This window comes from Magnolia sinica, chromosome 16, assembly GCF_029962835.1.
Source record: "Magnolia sinica isolate HGM2019 chromosome 16, MsV1, whole genome shotgun sequence".
NCBI lineage: Eukaryota > Viridiplantae > Streptophyta > Magnoliopsida > Magnoliales > Magnoliaceae > Magnolia > Magnolia sinica.
Window position 1 is genome coordinate 38303251 of NC_080588.1, and position 25490 is coordinate 38328740.

Genomic DNA, 25490 nt, shown 5'->3' on the forward strand with positions numbered 1-25490 from the left:
ACTACCTAATGACTGGCCCAGATTGATTACACGTGTGTCACCAGACGTTGGGCACCAGTGCCTACTTGGTAGCTGTGATGTGGGGTCTACATTCTCTCAAAATTGAACTAAGATTCTTTGTTTGCATGAAATATAGGAAAGAAGAGTTTAAAGCACATGACCTGGTTGTATACTTGTATCATTAGGCAAAGAGGCTTTTAGTTCTTCTCATTTTGGGGATTCTTCTTGTGGTAGTTATAGAAATCCTTCAGAAAAACTCTCCAATTCGAAAATTTAACCTTTTGAACATTGAACTATGTTTGGATTGCAGAACCATGGCCCTTAATGTATAGAATCATGCCCATTAGCAAATGGATGTTTGCTCCTGTGGTGCTGCTCATACTTGGATCTTGACCTCATCCAATGGTAATGGCTGCATGAATGAGGAAATAAGTGCCCAAGTGGAAGATGCAGATTCTTATTACAACCTGTCAGCAATCTTTGCCTTTGGCTTGATACGCCTGATCCAAATAACAGTTGTCCTAAGTCAATGATGATGACCCTGTGCAATACGTCAAAATACACGAGTTGATCACTGGTCCTTTGGTAATCATGGGCATGGATACATTTGACTAGAACATATGCTGCATCATGATGAGCAGTAGCCTAAAATTCCTCTTGAAAATGTATCTGGTGGCAGATTGAATACAAGAACTCAGGCAGAGTTTGAGGATTTTGATCATGCCTTGCCCAAATATCAGACCAGCCTAATCATCATGTATACCAGTTTTATGTTTAATATGGGTGGAAGTTAATTTTCTCTAGTTGTTCAGCTTCCTCTTAGAAGTGTGGCTGACTTGATTTTCAGGCCAATGCATCTTCTTGATAGACTCCACCATATTAATAGCCTTGATCTGACCTTAGGTTTTCTAATGTGAGAACTCAATTGCCTGAACACCTTAAATTCTATTCTGCAGGCCCCAAAATGTTGCTAAATGGGTTGCCTACCGGCAAGAATAAGATAAGTTCATAACGCCGGCAGCACCACCGATGGCCTATCATGGTCCGTTCTTGTTTGAACCATCCATTGCAGGTCATGGTGATATCAATTTATGCATCATTGGTCTTTACACCATCAATCATTATTTGGTGGAAGGGCAGCATTGTATGAAGAGTTCCAATCATCAAGGGCAGCCCCATATGTGGTGAAGGCCTGCAATGCATATATTTAAGTACCTCAAATTTACTCTTCAAAGGGTAAGTGTTGGTTTGGACGCAACTTCAACAAAAGGGAGCTTCCTCACAAAAGGAGCTTTCAACACAGAAAATCAATTGATAGGTTTTTGGCAAATGGGCTAATTCTCGCGTGTTTCTACGAATGGACACGAGGGTTTTATGAAAGTGCATCCAAACCATAATATGCATGTTAATGCAAACTTCATAATACATTGAGTTATGCATGGTTCATGTTGCATTTGTTAAAATATTATCCATAATAGCATTAGTGGTGATGGACAAAACCCAACACATGGAACAATCAAAAGGATTCACTTCATGAAGAATCCTAAGGAGCCATGTGTATACCTCAGGTCCCCGATTCTATATGTTGATGACATTCTTCTTATTGAAAATGACATAGGGCTTATGACTGAGGGTAAGGTATTATTATCTACCACATTTAATATGAAAATTCCTAAGAAAGATCATATGTATCCTTGGGATAAAGCTCTACCATACTAAGGTTCTACAACTCTAGGTTTCTCTCAGGCCTTTTATATAGATTGCCGACTAGGAGGCTTCCATGTCCCGGCTGGAACGCTGGTGCTGGTGATTTCTTGGAAGGTGCATCAGGACCCACGTGTGTAGTCGGACCCTTTGGTGTTTCGACCGGAGCGGTTTCTCACTAGCCATGTGAACATAGACGTTAGAGGCCAACAATTTGAATACATTCCATTTAGGTCTGGTAGACGATCTTGCTCGGGAATTTCCTTTGCAATGCAATTCATGCATTTGACACTTGCATGCGTGCTTCATGGCTTCGAACTAGCTCGCCCTTCGGATGCAGCTATGGATATTGAGAGCTTAACCATTAGCAACCCCAAATCAACGGTGGTGGAAGTCTTACTCAGCCCACACCTTCGCTTTGAGCTTTATGAGTAGAGAGAGAGAGAGAGAGAGAGAGAGAGAGAGAGAGAGAGAGTTGTAATCTTACAATCTGAGTGATAAATGATTCTATGCAAGCGTTCGGTTTCACTACATTTTTACATAAAATTCACCTGCTTGTACTTGTATAGGCAATTCTAGAGAATCGTGAATTTTGGAAGGAAAACCTCATTGAGGGCTTCTAGATTTGTTGTTTGGCTGTTTAAATTTATAGTATAGGAGAAAAGTTCTTAGGGCCTGTTTGGGAGGGTGGATTTGGAACCCATGGATTCGGAACGCACTAGATTTGAAATCCCCTGAATTTGAAATTCTCTCGTGGTGTTTGGCACCCTGGATTACAGGGGTTTGAATTTAATTACTAAATTAACATTAATGTCTGTAATCAGTGTAAGTATGTAATGTTTGACATAATGGTTGTAATAAGCTCGTTGAAATATATATGACTAACCAATGATTTTTAACCATTGCTTTACATGGACAATGTTTGGATGGCGCATATCATCATATTAAAGTAATTATAGTGATGCAATTGATAATCTGATTGTTTTGGGATATCATTAGTGGGCCATGTGTGCAATATATTAATAGACCAGTGATACACATGTTAGTCATGTAATTCTTGGAAGGATTTTATATGTAATCCAAGCTTTCATCTTGGATTTCACACCCCGTCTTTAAGGGGATTTGAAACCCCAGTTACTTTATGTGCCAAACATACTAAGGGGGGGCATGCCATATTAGATGAGATTAGGTGGGAGAGAATTGCATTTAGTCTCATACAAATTCTATCCAACATTTGGGGAGGATGAGAAAGGTTGGGATTAGGTGGGATGAAATTGCATTTGTTCCCATAGAATTGTATTTGGTCCCATGCGGGAATTTATGTGGATTTTGAAATCCACTACACAAGTAGCCCCTACATTGATGCATGTGTTTATCCATGTCATCCATTCATATGCATCGTTTACATGTGACATTCCGGTCATATATGTGTACAAGTGAACAACATCCGTTGTGAATTTGGTTTGTTGATTACAATTCTATGGTCCCCCAAACAAGATTTTGCTAAATCTAGTGTTTTCATGTAGTAAGAATTTTATTCCAAACATGGGATTAGATGGCTAAAATGACATGGTATTTTTAGACATGCAATCATTGTGCAATAGTGATGTTAATCCCATCTGATACAATTTAATACCATTTTATTCCATGGACCAAACACGCCCCAGGGGATTTGAAATCCCCTCGAATACCCCCAAAATCCATGGTGCCGAACGACCCCTTAATCTTTGAAATCTATTAGGACTTATATTTAAACCATCTAATCAAAGGTGATCAAGATTAATGGTTGTAGTTAAATATCATTATCATCATCTAAGCCTGTTTGGACTAATTAGTTTTAATCAAATATAATATAGTAGTCTAATAATGGATTTAAGCCATCCATCATGTGTCCCACCTTTAATATTGGGATAAATCTAAATATCCAATCAATGGTTAGGAAAATAAAAAGGTCCAGTATACTAATTACAATAAACAAATGTTTAGTCATTGATTTTACTATCCATTCATGTGGGACCGACCTCTGGTTAGGGAATGGACGGTCCCTGCCTCTTAACAAGCAGCCATGGAAATCCCATTAAACGATGGCCCAATCGATGTACTTATATGCTCAGTTCACAATAAGCAACTCAAGCCCCTCGATGCTTACTAGTAGGATAGTGAATCCTACTTAAGTACTATAGGTTCAAACATGATACCCCATGTCAAATATCATAGCTGTTCATCTGGTGGGTCCCATTATAGACAATGAACTAATTACCAACATCCGTCATCTAATGTGGACATATGCTCCCACTTGATGACACATACAGATTAATTGAGGCCCACTTGATGAACATTATAGATATGCACACGTGTACCTCTTGATTTTTGCTCGTCTTCGGCTGTAGAATCCATCGACTGGATGTGTGCGCATGTATACTCTCACGTATCCGAAAATTCGGCCCTGATGGGCTTGAGCAGGTTTCTTTCTTCGATTGGGTGTGGCCCATTTTCTCCTTCTTTTCTTTTCTTTTTTTTCGAAAATTCCACGTTTTCTACTTTTCCCCAAGTGTATAGAGAAGGTGTGGTAGTGTTTTTGGTGTTAGATCTCACACGACATGTGCATACTATCAAGATCATATGCTGACAATTTTAGCGCAATGCAAACCTACATCGGAAATTTTCTACTAAGGAATACAAATTATTTACAATAGAGCAATCAAGTTTTCTCCTAGTCTAATAAGAAGATAACTTTCACATCGACTGGGAATACTTCATTAGAAATTATTTCAACAAATATGACATTTTATTCTTTACTGATTTATCTAGTTTAAAATTTTAGTCCCATTATTTCTAACATAAATGCCTGAACAAATCAAGATTATATAATCATTTGGTGTGTGACATCATAGAAAACTAAAAAAAAAACCTCCAAAATCAGGCTATATGATCATCGGATGGCCTTATCATTTTCACATCCAACTTTCATGTTAGAGGATAGTACATGACATGTGGATGTGATACACACCTCGATTTGGGCCACGCGGAAGCAATTTCCCTGGTGACCCTACCACTATGATATTTATGTCCAAGACATCTATCTATTTAGCCAGATCATTTTTAGGGCATGAGATAAAAATATGAAGTTGATTACAAGCTTAAGTGGACCACACCATAGGAATTGTGAGGACATTAATGACAACCACCATTAAAACTTTTCCAAAGCCCGGTAATATTAATTTGCTAACTAACTTGTTCATAATCTCACACAGACTTAGATGAAAGGAAAACAAAAATATCATTGATCTAAAACTTTTGCATCACCCAATAAATTTTTAATAGTGGGTGTTTAATTACCATTGATTCTTGTGGTGTGGTCCATTTATGCTTTGGATATGCTTATTCCAGTAGATGGCAAAGGGAAACCCTCACCATATTGTAGTATTCGATTGCAAGAGGTTACTGCCAATCCAGCAACCCTATTGCCTGATCCGATCACCACGTACTGTCGTGACCATGGCTTCCCAATTAGGCTTAGTTCATAGCACATCAAGCGGGCAACCATCACCCATAGATCAAAGCCGCTTGTTTCACATCGAAGGGGATGTGTTGCCACTAGATTTGGAGATCTTGGTGTCGATGGCACCCAAGGAGAGGATTAAAGTTTGTGTGGGGTTATGACAACAACAATAGACTAGGGTTTTTTCTTTATTTTTGGGGCAGGATGGAAGTGGTCCTTTTGTTTGGTTCAGGTCCAAAAATTCGGGTTATGTAACAAAACGCAACAAACCAAATAGTGGACCCGTCCATGCTGTAAATGTGGTCCAATTTGGGCTTGTTTGCTTACAAGCTTCAGGCCTTGTTTTCGGCCCATAACCAGATGAATCTAGCGATTTTATGTTTCTCTCTTCTTTTGGGCATTATTGGTCTCTTTTTAAGTGTTCAGGCCCATAGTCCAATTCTTGCGTTTCTTTAGCCTTATCATGTCATCTTACCACTTTGGGAAGAAAAGGCCCACCCCTTTCTTAAATAGGGTTGAGCCTTACAGTCTCTTAAATGGCTGGATAAGCATGTGAGGCCTTTAAAATCGTAAATTTAGTGGGTCTTAATAAGTTCACTTGGTTATGACCTACTTAATTTTGATCCAAATTTTGGCCTCATTTGATATATATATATATATATATATATATATATATATAGATATAATATTGTAATTTAGTAACTTTATTCTCATAGTTGAGAGCTTCGAAGCAAGTAGTCACTTGCCCTGATGGAGTTCAAGATGATGAAGATCAGGTTTAATGATTGTTAAAAAATATATTAATATACATTTATAAATCAAAACATTATAAAGACAAGTTTATATAATAAGTTTTCTTTGTATGAAGTCTTAATTTATGCGTTGTCGAATTGAATTGGTGCAAGTATATTCAAAGTCTATTCATATAATTTATAAAGGTAAGAAGACATGTTGAAATACAAGCAATACATTCAAAAGTAATATAAAAAAAATAAAATAAAATAAAAAATCATTAAATCAGCTTACATACATATTTGATTTTATATTTGGCATCGATTCCCTAGTGGGGGTGGCTACCAGTGAAGTGTGAACTAATAGTGGGTGTACTAACAGCTAATATATATATATATATATATATTTCAACCAATTTGCTAGAAATTGAGAATTTTTTTTCCACAATTTGGCTTATCTTTTCCAAATCTTGAAATCAAAAGCTCATAATTTATTATTTTTCATGCAAAACATAAAAAATCATGGATTTATAATAATCTGACACTGATTTAACATGATTTATAGAAAAAAAAAATTGAAAATGCTCATTTAATTAAACAGATGAGATATTACCCTCTACTTATGCATTTTGTATTACAAAGGAGGAATACAAGATATATCGTATGATATATTGACCAATATTGTCAATACTTAAAACACTACTTGGAAATTGTATGCAATGATATACATCTGAGTTGGAAAAAACGAACTAAAAAAGGAACTGTGGATTATTCATATAAGAATCTTACAAGGAAGGGAATTTTCGTAGAATAATTCCTTGTAAATTTAGATTTTACAAAATAATGCCTTTATAAAGATATTAAAAAAACAAGGTCATTTTTATCTAGACTATCCTTCAAGTTCAACAAACATTTTTCATGGGCCACCACCCAAATATCACACTAATCTAATGATATTAATGATCTCCGATATGGACAATCAATATTATTTGTACAAAAATAGGTCTAACCAACAAACCATTTGTTTAATAGTTCCCATCATGAATTGCTTATGATTATAAAGAATCACTTTTTGGTAGGTAATCCTAACCATCCCATTGATGGATTGGAAAAATGACGGCTACAAAAAATAAGACTAAAATTATTGTACTCTATTTCTAACTGTTCCTTATAAATCTAATTGGAAAAGGACAGATATTATTGTAAGAGAAATATATAGCATGCATGATAGGTTACACCTTTTGCCTTCCATACGAAAGGACTTTTTGGTATGTATAAAAGAGAAACGAGAAAGTAACTCTTACAATCAGTCGTGGAGGACGGCTACAAAACACTTTCGTAAATGAGGAATTGAATCCAATGTGTGAGTGTAGACTAAAATTACATCTAAGATTATCAACTACTTGATTAACTCTATGAATTATACTATGAAATGTAAATAACAGACTAAAAGTGAAGGATTACACTAATACATATAAAATGACAGGTAAATTGAAATATATATTTGGGTTTAGTGGGGTTGGTATGGGACAAATTTTTCTTATTGAATTCCTCTATTATTTATAGCCTTACCCCGACCATCTAAATCTTTTCCATGTTCTGACGGTTACTATAAGTGTTTAATAGTATATGGCTTTCTTTGATCATGCTCTCATCATATGTCTTGTAACCGCTTTTACATAATTGCTCTTCTATCAATCGCTTGAGCAATATCGTGGTGTTGCTTGATGTGCTCCAATTGTATTATCATAAGATCATCGTTGTATATCCCCGCATATCTCTAAATATACCATGCAAATCCATCAAGATCGAATGTAACTCCTGCTGGTTGCCCCTCACAAGAATTGGTCATGACATTGGGGATGAACAGTACCTACAAGCTATAATCAAAGAAACATTATACCTAAGCCGGGCTGGTACAATCTTACCAACGCACAAGGCTATGAAAGAATGGGATGTGGATTTCTTGAGATTCTTGTGTTGGGATAGTAGGTGGGGCCTATCATTGACTTCTTTTTTCTTTTTCTTTTTTTGAGAAATTCACACGGTGCATCCGTTTTTTAAGCTCATTTAAGGATATGTGACTATAAATGAGGTGGATCCAAAACTCAAGTGGGCCACATAAGGGGACACAATGGGGATTCAGCGACCACCATTGAAACATTTGTATGCTTACAAATGTTTCATATCATGCTAATTATTATTTTTTTACGTCACTTTATCTCAGTGGGATTGATATTATAAACAGTTTGGATGGAATATAAACATCAAGTTGGAGCTAAGGAAGGTTTCGTCTGTAGGAAACTTGTTCCCCAGTTTTCCCTCCTGTGTGGCCCACAATTGGTTTTGGATCCACCTAAGATTTGTATGTTTTGGTCACATAGCCTAAAATAATCTAACAAAATGGATGTACGGAGTAAATTTCTCACAAACATACGTGGTCACATAAGGCTAAGGCTTTAAGAGGAAATCTGCATCCCCAGAAGATTGCTACATTGGAGGGGAAACGGATCGGCTACTCCCCCTGCCACCAGCTCGATGGCTGGTGGTCAGTACTCTATGGGCCCCACCATGATGTATGTGTTTCATCCATTCCGTTCATCAATTTTTAAAGATCATTTAAGGGCTTGATCCCAAAAAAAGATATATAAATCTCAGGTGGACCACACCACAGGAAAACAACAGCGATTGGATATCCACCATTAAAATCATCCTAAGGCCCACTGTACTGTTTATTTGACATCCAATCTGTTTATTAGGTCATACAGGCCTAGATGAAGGGAAAAATAATATCAACTTGATCCAAAACTTCTATGCCCCCAAAAAGTTTTTAATGGTTGATGCTCATTCAACACTGTTTTCTGTAATGTGGTCTACTTGAGATTGGTATTGATGTAGAACGTGTCACAGATACGTTCCTAGCATGGTTGGGCCAAAAGAAGATGGACCGTAAATTGACCATAACTTTTGATCCGAGTATCGTTATGGGGTGCACAACCTATCAATCTTTACTGAAATGGGCCATCCGAGGTGAACTGACCCACAAAGTGGGTTGCATCTGTCCATTTCGTCAGAAAACGCGCTTTCAGCTCAAAAACGAATTTTTAGGAAAATTTTACTATTTTTGGTAATTACGAATTTTAGTTTATTTTTTCTTTATTAATGGTGTAAGGAGACGCATTAGAATCAATGATTCATTAATCAATTTCGAATTTATTAGAATTTATTTTTATTTTCTGTTTTCTTTCCTCGTGGATTCGAGAAGTCTCTGTGAAGAGTCCAGAGAAGTTCCGTGGATTCGGAATAGTTATCCTCTTGAGGAAGACGGTGCTCGACCTCACGTCCTCCCCTGCGTCAGTTTGGTATCAAAGCGAGGTTTCTCCTCGGATTGATGGCTTCTAACGACAGGTCGAGCAACAATCCCATGGGCAGTGCTCCAGGGAATTTACTTTTAACGGCGGCAGCTTTCGAATCGGCGCAGCGAGAGAATCGACAAGCCATGCAAGGGCTGTAGACTTCCATCGATCGCATGGCGGATCGTTTGGCGAAGGCCCTAGGGCAGTTCTGTGTTCATGGTGGTAATCCATAACCAGCAATTGTTGGAATTCGTAATTATACTGATCGTAGAGCGACACTATCAGTGAACCACAGGATCACTCCTGAGAAGGTGGGATCTAATGACATGATTTCACAACATCCTAGACAAGGCATTGATCAGATAGATCGGATGGGTCAAGAATTCAAGATGAAAGTCAATCTTCTTAGTTTTAATGGTCAACTCTACTTCAAGGACTTTCTCGATTAGTTGCTTAAAGTCGAACGTTTCTTCGACTATATGAACATCGTAGAAGAAAAGAAAGTTAAACTCGTGGCGTACAAGTTGATGGGCAAAGCTTCAGATTGGTGAGAACAACTTCAACTTGAGCGGATGAGACAGATGAAGATGCCAATCCACATGTGGTCGGGGATGAAGCAGTTATTATGCATGCGATTTCTCCCACGAGATTACGATGAGGTATTATTCCCACAAAACCAAAATTATTACTAAGATAGCCGATCAGTAAAAGGTTTTGCAGAAAAATCATATTATTTGTCCACGAGAAACCACCTCATTGAAACGGAATCGCGACAAGCCACAGGATTCATCAGTGGCAAACATATGGCCCCTATGGGAACGAAAAACAAACCCAAGACTTCTAAAGTGGAGAGGTAATATCTCATAACTGAATGTGCCTTTGTTAAACAATCTGAAGAAATGAGAGATATATATCCATTAGTTTAAAAGAAATAATATGTAGAGCCTGTGAATATCCTAGAGGATTTAGAACCAGTATTGTAAGAGTTCAAGGGGGTTGTACTTGATGAACTACCTAATAAATTACCTCCCATACGAGATATACAAAATCACGTTTACCCCATCTCAGGGGCAAGTCCGCCAAATTGCCCATATTATCAGAAAGAATATGAGATCTTGAAGGCAAATGTAAAGGAATTAATCGATACTAGTCAAGTCAAGAAAAGTATGAGGACATGTATTGTATTATCTAAAGAGCCTAATGTCAAGTACAAGAAAATGGGTAATAAACGTCAGAAGTTATCTCAAAAGTTATCTCAGAATCATGGGCCAAGTCCCTTGCGTAACTCGAGGACGAGTTTTTTTTCAAGTGGAGGGGTCTGATGTAGAACGTGTCACAAAAACGTTCCTAGCATGGTTGAGCCAAAAGAAGATGGACCGTAAATTGACCATAACTTTTGATCTGGGTATTGTTACGGGGTGCACAACCTATTAATCTTTACTGAAGTAGGCCATTCGAGGTAAACCGACCCACAAAGTGGGTCGTATCTGTCCGTTTCGTTAGAAAACGCGCGCTTTCAGCTCAAAAATGAATTTTTAGAAAAATTTTACTATTTTTAGTAATTCCGATTTTTAAAATATTTTTAGAGTTTTAGATTTTCTTTCCTTTTAGAAATAGCTTTTAGTTATACTAGGACTATTCTAGAAAAAGTTTATTTGCAATTTTTATTTTTAGAAATTAGGCCTTAGAAGAGTTTTATTAGAAATAGGATTTTTATTAGAGTTAGAATTTTGCTATTTTTGGTAATTATGAATTTTAGTTTATTTTTTCTTTATTAATGGTGTAAGGAGACGCATTAGAGGATTATCGATGATTTATTAATCAATTTCGAATTTATTAGAATTTATTTCTATTTTCTGTTTTCTTTCCTCGTGGATTTGAGAAGTCTCTGTGAGGAGTCCAGAGAAGTTCCGTGGATTCGGAATAGTTATCCTCTTGAGGAAGACGGTGCTCCACCTAATGATATGTAAAAATATATGGACGGCATGGATGAAACACATACATCATGGTGGGTCCCACATAACAGCGTCCACCAGCCTTTGGCAGGGGGAGTAGCCAATATGTTTCCATTGGAGGGTACCGCAACCAAGCTAGCACGCGTGTATTGGTAAACTTTGGAAAGTTACAGAAAGACCTATGCTTGTGGCGGGACCCTTCGAAGTTACAGCTGGAGAGATTTCTAAGTAGCCATGTGGATGTGGACGTAACGGTCAGCATTTTGGCTAGGTCGACGATCATGCGCGAGGATCTCTTTTGCTCTCCAAGTCATGCGTTTGACATTTGCACGTCTACTTCCGATGTGGAACCTATCGGATGCCCCGCTTGTTGACCTCACACAAAACAAAACTTTAGATTAGATAACCCTAATCTAAATCAACAACTGTACAAGTCCTCTTTACCCCACGCCTCCCTCCTAAGCTGTCTGAATGGTAGAACTGAATATTAATTAATGCAACCATACAACTTGGATGGTGTTTATGTATTCTCATGTAAATTTCAAGAGAAAAATGGCATCCAAAATGGCCTTATTGTAAGTTTGCATATCGTTAGGTATTTTTGGCTGTGTTTGGATGCAAAATAGATTTGGATTACAACAACTAGTTCCAAAACATCTCACATGGAGGTAGTTGAAGGCGTGCAACTAACAATGGGACAACCAAGGTGTGTGATATGTATTGCATTTAACCCATCCCCTATGATTGCCTGTCATGAAAATAGATTACCATGCGTTGCAATTGTTCCCCTTATAAGATTTTTTATTAGGTGAGCTTTACGTGATTAATGACTAAGATTGATCAAATTCATTTTGGCCGTTAGATTATTTTAATTTGAGCATACTAATGGGTTCCATGTTAATTAGGAGTGGTGGCACACATGATGAACGGACCAGATCTTGCACAAAAGTAAGTGGCCGGGGTTCGGCTCACCAGATACAGGTTAGATAATAATCATGAACGGGCCTGAGCCGGGACTTTTGTTGGGCCCCAGTGTTGACTCAGGCATAAGATTTACTATGCAGGCTGGGCTTAAATAGACATCAGCCGCCCAACAGCCCAAGTATGGAGTCCAGGATTTCTACTTAAGCATGCCAATTCAACTTTGCTAAGTGCACACGTGTGTGCAGTAAAGCTCACGAGCAACCACACGTGTGCCACTATGGTAGAATAGGTTCGAATCAAATCCATCCATCAGAACCCTAGCCTAAGAATAAGGTTGATCCACACGCAGCAAAACAGATATCAGGCTCTGAAAAACTGATAACCTGTATCCAACATTAGGCCCACATGCTGATAGACTACGTTTATTTTTTGGGAAAAGATATACAAGGTCGGACCAACGTCATGGATGGATTAGATTTCCCACACGCGTGGCGTGTACATGAGTTTTGTTGCACACGTGATGCGCTAGCAAAGTTATAAGTTAAAAACCGACCATTGTTCTCTATCTAACCGTCCATTGCTCAAACAAGCTTAACCACATGATGTGTGGACTGGGCCAGGGCGTTCTCAGATTGATCGGCACATGATGAATAGCCCTGATATTAAACACGAATGCCATGTAAACATGTAACATCCGAAAGTACGACCGCGGACTTTCAAGTAGGGGTGTATACGAACTGAGTTAGCTTGGTTAGCTTGCTTGAGTCTACTCAAAAAAGCTCGATTCAACTTGGTTTGAAGTTGAGTTTGAATAGGGCCGAGTTGAGTTTTTGAGCTTGAAAAAAATTTTGAACCAAATTCGAGCTTGTTCGAGCTCTACTTGACTGGATCGAACTCCAACTCTAATTGAACTTGGATTAAACTAGTTCAATAACTTGATTACTCTGATATTTATATTACTCACCAAGTGTTTGATGAAAATGACCTAATGAAGTGCCGGCTGGTAGCAAGGAAAATATGTATATGAAACAAATAATTTTTTTTTAAAATTTGATGTTGCCTATAAGATATTTGATGAAATACATGTAGACATATATTATTATTTTAAACACAATGAAAAATTGATGTTATATCGCATGTGTTTGTGAAAATACTGCAGAGAGGTTTGATTTAAGCTGGAGCTAGTTCAAACGAACCTAAGTTGCTGACCAAATCGAGCTGAGATGGCTCATGGGCTTGAAGATTGAGCCATGCTGAGCCAAGTTCAAGCTAAGGTTCGTGGCTGATCCGTGTTAACTCGGCGTGCACCCTTACTTTTGTGGTCATTTTAGATTTCTCTGTTAGTTTTTCAGTGGTGGTGACTCATTTAAGGCTGATCTACAGCTATCCGGACCATCCAAAACGTGAGCCGATTGGTATATTTCTAAAAACACACTGATAATGCAAATCCCTAAAAAAAACCAATTAATGTTATCTTCTCATTGATATTTTCTTTTATGATTGGATAATCGGTTTTAACCGTCCGGATTGCCTCATACTCTGCCACGTGTGCATTTGAAGCGTCACAACAATTCTTTAAGCGGTGTAAAACTGACATTGGAGTCCACGGATAAGGTCACATTTGGAAAACTACCTGCAATAAGGGGGCAGTTTTGGAATCCCACCCCAGCTATATATGATCGCTAAGAGCTAAAGCCCCTTCTCTCTGTTGGGCGGCGTCGAAAACCTTTCCCCTTCCATTCCTTCTCCAAAAACACAAGGTACTTTATTTCCCCCCAAAATCTCTGATTTTCTTTTCACTCTTCGAATTCAGTCTTCATTTTTTCAGGAATTGGATTCCATCTTAGGGTTTTGTTTCTGGAAGGAGATATCTTGTTGTGATGTTTTGGAATTCGTATGCTGCTTTGAATCTCCGTGGAAATCATTTTCGTTAGGTTTTTTTTTTTTTTTTTTGTAATCGTTTGGTAGATTTGATGCCATTAGGATTGGATTTTGTTTTGAGCAAATTGCAAAGAAGAGCGTTTCAAATACACCTCAATGGATCATAAAATACGTGTCGCGCGGGATGGAATCCGGGCTGTCCAAAAGGCTGTCCCCACCTTGAAAGAAGATTGGGTGGGCCACACGGATCTTCATCGACAACCATTTATATAGTGTTGCCTGTTTATCATTTTTCAAACGTGTGGTCTACTTTAATAAGTGGTGATCCGCTGCTTGTAGCACCAGATAATCTTCATAGTGGGGCCACCTTTTCGACGGCTTAGATGCTGTATGCATGTCTCATGTTGATCAGTCATATGCACAAGGTGAATGGTAACGTTATCGGCCTCAGAGGTGTATTTGGAAGTAAGCCACATGGATGGAAAAAACTTCGAACTAAGACACTGTTGGTAGTAGTGTTTTACATAGATGTGCCTGATCTCATAGCGGTCTGAAATCAGGATGTGCTGCACATGTTCTGATGCAGCAATCCATGTGATATCCGCTTAGTTCATCAAGTTGGACCACAGAGGATGTGGCCCGACCCGTAAATCATGATGGTGTACTAATCGGATTGGTTGCATTTGTATGAGAAGAATGGAGGAAATCCTTTTAGCACAACTAAATGAGGTTTTCTAGCAACACAATCACCCCTCCAGACGATCGGCACATTTGAACTTGCCAAGTATGTTTAGCATCTGAGCTATGTATAAGGCGGGCCATACCAAGATGATGGCAATTTGGAAAATTAGTCCGGTTCGCATTAGTGGGTCACATGTGCATTAAATGCGGGTTGTGTTGGCTGGTTCTTTAACCATCCAATCTTTCACATTGCCTGATGAGTGGACCAGCTTGCTTTTGCCTATGGTCATGGTGGGGGTTGCCACCCAGATGTGGTGGCAAGCATGCTACATGTGGAGACCGTATGGGGCTATTCAGCTTCAAAATTAGTAGTTTGGATAAATTTTTTCCAGGAATCCTATGTTAGAAACCGACCATGAATGGTTTCCATTGGGTGGGTTTGAGAAATTTGGATTCTTGTCCCTCTTCCGTGAGTTTTGTGGATTATGCCAATTCCAATTCTTAGTTTGCTTGTATTCAGGTGAAGTATGGTGAAGCATAACAATGTCATTCCTAATGGGCACTTCAAGAAACACTGGCAGAACTATGTTAGGACATGGTTCAATCAACCTGCAAGGAAGACAAGGCGTCGCAATGGTAAGGAATTCACCTGCTGTGGCTCTCTCTTAAATTTTACATGCTTCATTTTTGAAGCTTTTTTTATTTTTATTTTTGGGTTTTCCAACTATTCAAGTCGGATGAGTGTGTAGAGCAAAGACACCTTGAAACATATGATCATTTAACGAACTGTGCAGCTCGGCAGAAGAAAGCTGTGAAAAATTTTCCCAAGCCAACGGAAGGACTTATTCGTCCCATCGTGCACTGCCAAACTCTTAAATACAACATGAAGACCAGGAAAGGCAGAGGTTTCTCTCTAGAGGAGCTCAAGGTTTGAAATCTGGGACTGTGCCGTGTTCATTTACCATTCTCAATTTTCCTGATTTCTACCACCAGTACAAAGTATCAGTTCTGTAATTGAATTACTCCAAATGCTGTTATTCTTTTTCTTTTTTTTAAAGAATTTATGTTAAGCCCTATGATAAGTGAATTAATTGTGAGATATTAAAATAATAATGAGATGACCTTCCTCAGTGCTGAAGGGAGGGTGATTCTATCAGCTTTGGGGGTTCCTCAGTTCAAGGGGTGTATTTGGAGGAGATCTTGGGTTTTATTGGAGGGTCTTATACCCGCTCTTGGTGGGGGAGAGTACTGCTCTCTTGCCCCCTGTCCCCCCCTGACCTCATTTTTTGCCAATGAGCCAAGCAAACCCAAAAACACAAGGGGGGTCGCCATAACTTCAGGCATGGTGAATGGGGTGAGGAGGAGAAGCAATAGACTCATAAAATGACTTGCCACGAAAAAAAAAAAAAAACTTGGCACAAGCTTGTTGTCTCTGGACCCATTTGTCCTGGTCCGTCAACAATACATCTTTGTCTTGGAAAAGAAGCATGAGTTGAAGAACATCAGCAGTCTCATTGTCAGCGAAATTCGTGCGAAACCGAGGGGTCCAAACACAATCATCCACCTTGGGGCCTATTTGGATTGAAGGTAAACTAGGAGAATACAAGGGAAAGAAAAAAATGTACATAAGCAGGAAGTAAACTGACATCAACGCTAGGGAAAACAAACCCTCTGTGCCTGTTTGTTTGCTATAGAAAAGTCATGTAACACGCATTTTCTTGCATTTGAACTGTTTGAATTGCAACCACAAAGGGAAACCTTTTTTCTGTCCAAAATTGCCATTAAAAACCCCACATTAGAGACAACCTCTTTTATCTCCATTTGTCTTTTTGAAAAAAAAAAAGAAAGAAAGAAAGAAAGTTCTGCTCCCTTGTTGACGAGGAGGAAGCAAATGCAAACACTTTGCCTTTGCATCCCACGGCTTCCCAAGAAAATGCAAATGTCTTGTAGAAAAGTCGTGTAAAATGCATTTTCTTTGCATTAGAAACCTTTGGATTGCAACCACAAAGGGAAACCTTTTTTCCCTCCAAAATTGCCATTTAAAACCACACATTAGAGGCAAACTCTTTTACCTCCATTTGACTTTCTGAGGGAAAAAAAGGTTATACTCCCCTATTGAGGAGGGGAAAGCAAATGCAAACGCTTTGCCTTTGCATCTGCCACCTCCCAAGCAAATGCAAATGTCTTGCCAATGCAAACTGTTTGCATTGTATCCAAACAGGGCCATCGAGGCATAATGGGAGGTAAGAACATCTTCCTTGATCACAACTGTGAATATTTTAGGAAAGGTAGAGCGTAGAAGCATATTCCACATCACGGGTCAAACGAAAAGTGATTCAAGTACCATCACCTGGGTTGAAAGATGTTTCCATCCTAAAGAATCTCCAACTTAAGCCCAGCTGCCCACACACTACCTTCCTCCTTCCTAAGCCTCCTTGCCATTTACCCAAAAAAGAGTGAAATTCATTAATTTGGGACCTCTAACCCAAGGCTGTCAATCTCCTTTGGTTTACAATCCTATTCCCCACAAACCAAATGAACTTGTTTTTGTTCTCTGCTCCTTGCAATAGAAAGTCCCTTCGAATCCCTTCCAGATTTTGAATGATGGCTGGCAGAACAGTGAATAATGACAGTAAGTACATCAGCATATTAGCAATAGCAGCTTTGATCAAACATTTTCCACCCCTAAATAATAAGCCAACCTTTCCTCCCGGATAATTTCTACTCCATCCTTCCCACCACTTTACCAAAGAATTTCTGTATTGACCATATGATGTGCAGCAAAAAATACTGGGTGGGTTCATATCAGATGGCACAATGTTTATCAAACAATAATTGATGTTTTTTTTTTCCATTCCATTCTTTTAAAAAATGATGGTACTGGTTGATATGTATCAGATCATACAATACATCCTATTTTCTTTTCTTAATTGTGAAATTTTCAATTATTTTACTGTTAGTCTCTGAAAATGAGAAAATTCTGTAAATTCGACCAGTTTCTTTGGGGGGGTGCCATTCATTATATTTCAAATATTTTCTTACAATGCTTAGAGTAACATAGAAATTGTAAATTAGTTGCCTCAAGATTATTTTGCTCAAATTGTTTAATTTTATGCAGCTGGATAGTTCCTTTCTTTTAATTCGAGCATGAAATAAAATTTATAACATTATTCTTCAACGCACACCCACACACTCTCATGTGTATAAAACATTCATTCAGCTGAATGATTCCCTTTTCTTTACGGCTTGATGGCTGTTATAATCTCTGTTTATCTCCATTTCCTTGTCTGTGCTTGCAGGCTGCTGGCATTCCAAAGAAGTTGGCCATGACGATAGGCATTGCTGTCGATCACCGTCGTAAGAATCGATCATTGGAAGGGCTTCAAGCCAATGTTCAAAGATTGAAAGAATATAAGGCCAAGCTGGTTATTTTCCCAAGGCGACCTGGCAAATTCAAGGTAAGCTAAACCCAAGAAACCATGTTATTGCTCCTGTTTTTAGGAGCTGAATAAAATGTGAGTTTTGATTTATAAAGCTTGTAGTTTTGGTTGACCAAATGACAAACACTATGTTGGTGCACAAACTGAATACAATTGATGCTGGTTGTGACGCCCATGTCCTTGAACTATCACGTAAATCGAATACTATCCATACTAATTCCTAGGGTGCCGTGTTAAAACACTTCTTTTTTCTTCTCCCTACTCTAATTATGTAGCAATACAAATACACAGGATATTCAGTCCCTTCATCAACAGATCAACTGTGGCTGCATTATAGTGCAACGCTAAACGAGTGGAATAATTCTAACTGTTCTGTTGGAGGTCTTTAGTCAATTGATGTAGACTATTGGCCTAAGATCATCTGAATGTCATTGTTTTTAGGTCATGGTTCATCTGTAATAGAGCCTGATGGATGAATAGTCATACCTTGATTTTTGCTGATGTTGGCTTAGGAGGAGAAATTGTTTAACACAATTTATTATTATTATTATTTTTTTTTTTAATGAACTCCCTCCCTCTTCCCCCCTTTTTTGTCGGTAAATAACCCCTTCCCTTTTAATAGGTCTTTTTTTTTTCTTTTGTTTTTTTTTTCTTTTTTGTGATGGAAAAGGCAATGCTGTTGACCAACTTTCGGAAAAGATGTTTTTTTCCCTTGTGCATAAAACTGAAAGTGAGAAAGGGAGGGCTTTGGAACTTGGGTTTGTAATTGGGTAGTGATTCAATGAGGGGCCCCCCGTGTGAGGGGCAAACATGTGTCAGAGATCTGAATGAGAGGTGCATGTGTCAAAGATCTGGGCCACTCATCAGATAATGTTCACAGTGAAGTGAACATGCCAAATACCAAAAATCAGGGTAGCACTCTTTGATCCGCCAAACATGTATGATGAATTAAGTCTGTTGACCTTTTTTCCCCTCAACTTCTCATGCAAGTTGGACCTATATGATCAGCAAACTGGTCCATAGCATGTTCAGTATACCCTACCTGATAAATGTCTGGGATCTCTGACATGTGCTGTCATCCAGATCTCTGGCACTTGTCTTGCCTAGAGCATCCTGTCTGAGGGCATTTGTGGTAATTTCTTTCACTACTTCACTGGCTGGTACCTGTCAAAACTAACATCAATGTCAGGGTTGTGCAAAAGCCACACGCCGCATGAATTCAGAATGTGTTACATGTGCTCTCATTTTACGTGTCAGTTGTTTTGCTCATTATTAGAAGATGAAGACCAATTCAGTAGCCTGTGGGTCAGCTCAAAATTTTAGTTGTTAGATGGTTGGGTCCATTCCCGATGGATGATCCCATTCATGGATTATGCAATCTGTGGGACTATCAGATCGTGGACCATCCTCTGTCAGGGCTACAGACTATTACCATTCTGATCATGGAATGTGGTCCCCATGTATTTGGAGGGTCCAAGACTTTTTTCGAAATCACAGTTGCAAAATAAGCTAGTTTTGTCTCCTGCTTGTTGGATGAGCTGGTGGAGAGCTGGTGGAGTCATTGTAGTGTGTGTGAGTGATCCACGGTTCAATCCATGGTAGTGTCACCCTCCCCAAAAAAAAAAAAAACAAGTTTTCTTTTTCAGGCCATGAATGTTTAGCTGTGGGAACCATGGGCACACATTATTTACATGATCATAACCATCCAATTGCCTCAGAATGGACTAAAAAGAATGGTGTGTGTGTGTGTGTGTTTTAAATTAAGTTTAAATTTAAATTTTATTTATTTATTTATTTATTATTATTTTTTACGTGCAGAATGGAGATTCTAGTGCAGAGGAGCTGGCCTCAGCTACCCAGGTCCAGGGTCCATACATGCCCATCACTCTTGAGAAGCCAACAGTCGAGTTTGTGAAGGTGACCGAGGCAATGAAGTCATTCAACGCATATCAGAAGCTTCGCTTGGAACGGACGAATGAGCGTCACGTGGGAGTAAGGTTGAAGAAGGCTGCTGAAGCCGAGAAGGAAGAGAAGAAATAGAAAAGAGATAGGTACGTCACTTTTAAAAGTATCCAGAGAGAAATGATGCTATTCTTCTGCTTTCCAGTTTCCAGGGAGACGTTGGTTTCAAATGTCTGCAAGTACTTATTTCAGCTTGTTTGAGAAAGTTTTGCCGTTTTAGCTTTTGTTGGGCGCCTAGCACATACATTGGAGGAAATATGTAGGCTTGTCTGAGCTTAGGACTCCTGATATATCAACTAAGATTTTGCTTGTTTTTGAGATGGCCCCAACTGCATTTCTTCTCTTGTTTTTTTCAGTTTCCATAGACAAATGAGGTAACTTTGATAATGGTTTTCTGACTCGCTTCGTCTCAAGTTGAGTTGTGACTCATCCAAAGTTGGGGAGTATCATCCCAACTTGTTGAATCAGAGGTTTGGTATTGAAATGAATTGGCCAGTACCAAATCCAAGTTTACTGGACGAGTCGTGTTGGACCAGTCGTATCAGACTCACCTGAGCTTTGATAGTAATCCATGTACTGGTTGGTGTTGAGGTTATCCCATTACCACGGTGCAACTCTGGTTAACCAATGGCCTGCACTTTTGTTAAACTAGACAAGTGGAACGTGCCCCGTGTGGGAGAAGGGTGGAGAAGTGATTGTAAAAGAACTACACAAACGTGAATCATAACAGAGCAGCACCTCCATCCTTCAAGGTATGCTGCCTCATATTCACCCTGTAACAGGCCACATCATAGGGAATGAGTGCGATGGGGATGCCTGCCATGGTGTTTATAATTCCATGAATCCATTCATCTGAAGCGCCTCACAGTCACAAGGTAAAAAGAGGTGCCCTAGATATTTCACTATTCTATGACTCAGGTGTGTTCACCCCATCTTAATCTGAAGTTTTAGGAGTGAGATTTTTTTTTTTCCTACATTGTACATTGTGGCTCACCTGAGTTTTGGAGTGGCCTCATATATATATATATATATATATATATATATATATATTGGGATCAAAGCCAGACATGAAGAATCCCCCTGGTCGGTAGTTTATACATTTTGAGTCTCCCCTGGTTTGCAGACCCCATGCGCCAATTGGAAAAATCTCTGCAAATGCTCATAGTTGAAAAGGCATATTTTGTCAAAGCAATCCTAACCGTTGATTAGTGGATGGAAAATTCTCTGCAAATGTTCATAGTTTTGACTTTCTGTATTAAATGTTCATCAATTGGGTATATTTATGTAATCAAATCAGTATAATTTTGGTAGAAGATGGTCTGGTCTGTCTTGAAAGAAGACTGATTTTCCTCTTTAGGGTCTGTTTGGGCGGTGGGATTGGAAGGGATTAGGTGGGATGGGATTCATCCAATTCCACTCCATGTTTGGGAAGAATGGAAAAGCTTGGAATTACATTAAATGGAATTGCATTGGGTCCGTGCCAATTTCACTCAATGTTTGGGAAGTTGTGTAGGTCCCACCATGATGTGTGGGCTATATCCACACCGTCCACCCATTTATCTAGATTACTTTAGAGCATGGGCCAAAAAATCAGGTAAATCTAAATCTCAAGTGGACCCCACCATAGAAAGCAATGGGGATTAAATATTTACCGTTGAAAACTTCTTTGGGGCCACTTAAGTTTTGGATCTACCTCATTTTTAGGCCCATGCCATAAAATGAGGTTTCAAAACAAATGAACAGTTTAGATATAACACGTGTGTTATTCCCAATAATTTCAAATGATGGTGGGTATATCCATTCAATGTACCACCATATTATAAACAAAGCATGACATTAATTTTATCCCATGGCAATAGGGGAGAATCCCTGCCATGGGTAATAATGATGTTTTTTGAATCCCATCCCACCTAATCCCTTCTAATCCCACCGCCCAAACAGACCCTTAGCTTTTAGCTTATAGCTTAAAAGGCTATTCTCGAGCTGTGGTTTCAAACTCAAAACTAGGTCCATGCTAGGCTTTTGGCCGAAATGTGTCAAAACAGAAGGCTCAAAGCCTGGACGGATCAGAAAGACTCAGAAAACAGTGTTAGGATCGGCCAGTGTGACTAGTGAGGACAATGTATTGCATGGTCTAGATTGATTGTGACCGCCAATTGAACGTTGGTGGGTAGTTTGGGTTCCATTGACTAGTATGAAGTGGCCTTTACTGACAGTGGAAGTGAGGAATACTAATGCAATCCCACGGGGTAGATAGCATGACTCAAAATCAGGACCGTATGATCAAGTTGGGGACATGCTTACAACATATAAATGAATGGCTAGAGAAATTGGCTGAGGTCCTAATAATACACAACTGTGGCCCACTTGATTATTTTGTCGGCCTCATTATTTACATCTCCCTCTCGAGTGATTGCATTTAGCATTTCTAAAGCAGCATGGGCGGTTCCAGTTTATTCAGCCTCTCGGACTAACTTCGATACTCTGGCAGAATGTGATAGATAGTATAAAGGATCTCAGAAATTGGAGTAAGTTACATACATGGCAAAAAAAAAAAGTAATTCAAATTAAACTGTCCAAATTATGGTCACAAATATATATATATATATATATATATATATATATATATATATATATATATATATATGCTTATTCGAATATCTGACTAATTGAATGGTGGACATTTACCGGACTGCTAAAGGTAAATATATCCTACGGTCCTGTCAGCAAACAATGTCCATGAATCTGAGGTTAGGATTGCCCAACCAATCTGAATTTTGGTTTGTGACTTAATGAAGCGGGTCTGAAGATTTAATCCATTTAATTCGAGTGTATGCTGTGTACCGCCTCATATCAAGCACCATGCACCACTAGAGTATCAAATAATTAACCCTTCCCAAAATGGGTAGTGTCCCTATTTCCCGCATTAATTTTCCTAATCTATTCATTTATCAAGTGGACCACATGCACAAAGAAATAAATACTTAAACGAAATCAAAATACATAGTTGACTAACTAGACCGGCATATATTTGTAGGATATAAGTATACGACATATGTATAGATAAACCTGGGTTGGGCTGGCTGGGTTGTGTTGGGTTTGAGTCGGGCTAAAATAACTTGAGCCCAAGCCTAACCCCAAAAAATGATTGGACCATGCATGTGAGGCCAAAAGCTGGGCCAGGCTAATTAGGCCCACCGTGACAGTTAGCCACTTGCATGCTCACCATCATTATTGGAGATAGGAGGGAAATGAGAATTTTGATGTGTTATTAACATGCCTCATGTAGTAGATGTGATCGATCAGTTTTGACACCAAGATCATGGGATCAAGTGCCCATGTGGTGTGGGTGCATGTATGTAAAATAAATAAATAAAAACCAAAAAAAGCGCTATTTAAAATAAAAACACTACTTCAATCTCTCCAAGGTGACGAATACGGCTCACAATACACTCATAATTTACAAAACTCCATTTAAAACTTTATTTTTGTGAAAAAAGAACTTGTATGATTGACTCAATGTATATTTCAGAAGATAAAAATGTAAAAAATAATAATAATAATAATAATAAATTCTGTTTAATCATATTCACATTTAAAAAAAAAAAAAATTCATTTTATTCCAAAAGAAAAAATAAGTAACTAAAAATTTGCAGGCTAGTTGGTATTACCACATAAAATTGAATAGGTGCATATATGTATCACCAGAATGCATCTGAAATAGGCTGGTTTATGGAAAGATGTAGTGGTTCACGAGTTCTATTTTATGGCCAAATAGACCAAATATAAGTTGTAATGTTGATGGCTGATAATACTCATGAAAATTTCACTTCATTTGTCTTCCCTTTGGTCTGCAAAAATATCTTGTGGCATGAAATGTACCAGATGATGTAAGATAACTTTCGCAAAGCTTACGTGAAAAAGAGATTGTGCCAAATGTGTCAATGTCGAAGTGTCTTGCAAATGGGACCATCTTGTATTGGCTAGGGTCATTGTAATATTTATTTGCCATCCAACCTCTTAATTAGGTCACCCAACCTGGATACTCCGGAAAACACAAATACATTTAGAAGCCAACTCGAAGCTTGGTCCAATGACCAGGTAACACCTGAAAAGGCAAATGGTGGAGGGGTGAGAGTTCTCTTATAACCCTGAAATCGATGTCAAACAGATTTTTAAAACCTCAAATCAACATCGAATAGTTTTATTTTGTTTGTGAAATGGTTTTACTTTTTTTAACTTTTTAATTTTTTTCTTTTTTTAAAGAAAATCTAAAAGAAATACTAAAGTAAAATATATTAAATTGAGAAATGACTGCGCTGCTGGGATGGATGTGACGAGGTTGAGCACCATCTTCCACACCTCAGGTATAAATTCAAGTTTATCTTACCTCTTTTCTAACATGGGACTATTTCCAAAAACACCAAAACATGAATTTTTGTAAAAAATCACTCGTACTTTTTTCTTTTTTAATGTAAAATAATTTTAATCAATAGTTTACAACAATACCTCTAAACTGTAGACCATAATTTGAATAATAATTTAATTTGACTTACATATTTGTCAAATATGTAAATTCTAATTAATTTTCAAATGCCTGAATATCATCCATCATCCTCTACCAGAGTAACAAAGTTAAGTTTTAATAGTTAGTTAACTAGAACTCGAAATGAAAATGTGAATTACTCGTATCAGAATTTGAAGAAGAAATCATTGAAACACAGACAATTTGGTTAGATATATGTATAGTTTTTATTTTATTTTTTCATATTAGCCAATTTCATTGTTTTTGTTTTTCCTTTATATTTTGATTTTTCAACCATAGGGTCTTATCATAATTGGAATTTGTTGCCGATCGTGCGAAAACAAACATGAATTCAATCCAATAAGACGAAATCAAATGTAAACAAAAGAAGGAGAGAACACTCAAATTTTATATGGGACTTTTGATGACATCGATAGCCATTGAAACTCAATTAATGACATCGAAATCACATTTGATAACATTGAGTAGCAACTCCAAAACTATCTCATTAAAATTTGTTTGAATTTTCTCGATGGCATCAAATGATTTGTTGATAACATCCACGTGCCCTTGATTTCAGTTCAATTCAAAACATCAGACAATAACACTAAATCCATAGCAGCCATCTTGGCCCGGACCCTCAATGTGGTCTTAAACAATCCTCATGTATTTAAGAAGGCACAAAATGAGTTGGACAACCACATCAGCAAGGATAGAGATAGTTGCGCATAAGCTCCACAGGAACAACCTTATCAATGCACGAGGCTATCGAAGATTGCTGCATTGGAGGGTACCACATCTCAGCTGGCACGCGTGTACTAGTCAACAT

General features: G+C 38.3%; 1 protein-coding gene across 1 annotated transcript; it reads left to right on the forward strand.

The window, feature by feature from the left end:
• The first annotated feature begins 13777 nt into the window (after positions 1 to 13777).
• Positions 13778 to 20451, forward strand: LOC131228727 (large ribosomal subunit protein eL13z-like). Its single transcript, XM_058224580.1, has 5 exons — positions 13778 to 13932; positions 15255 to 15370; positions 15529 to 15662; positions 18034 to 18192; positions 19993 to 20451. Exons 2-5 carry the CDS (start codon positions 15262 to 15264, stop codon positions 20212 to 20214), a joined length of 624 nt encoding a protein of 207 aa, XP_058080563.1. The 5' UTR covers positions 13778 to 13932; positions 15255 to 15261; the 3' UTR covers positions 20215 to 20451.
• The last annotated feature ends 5039 nt before the right edge of the window (positions 20452 to 25490 follow it).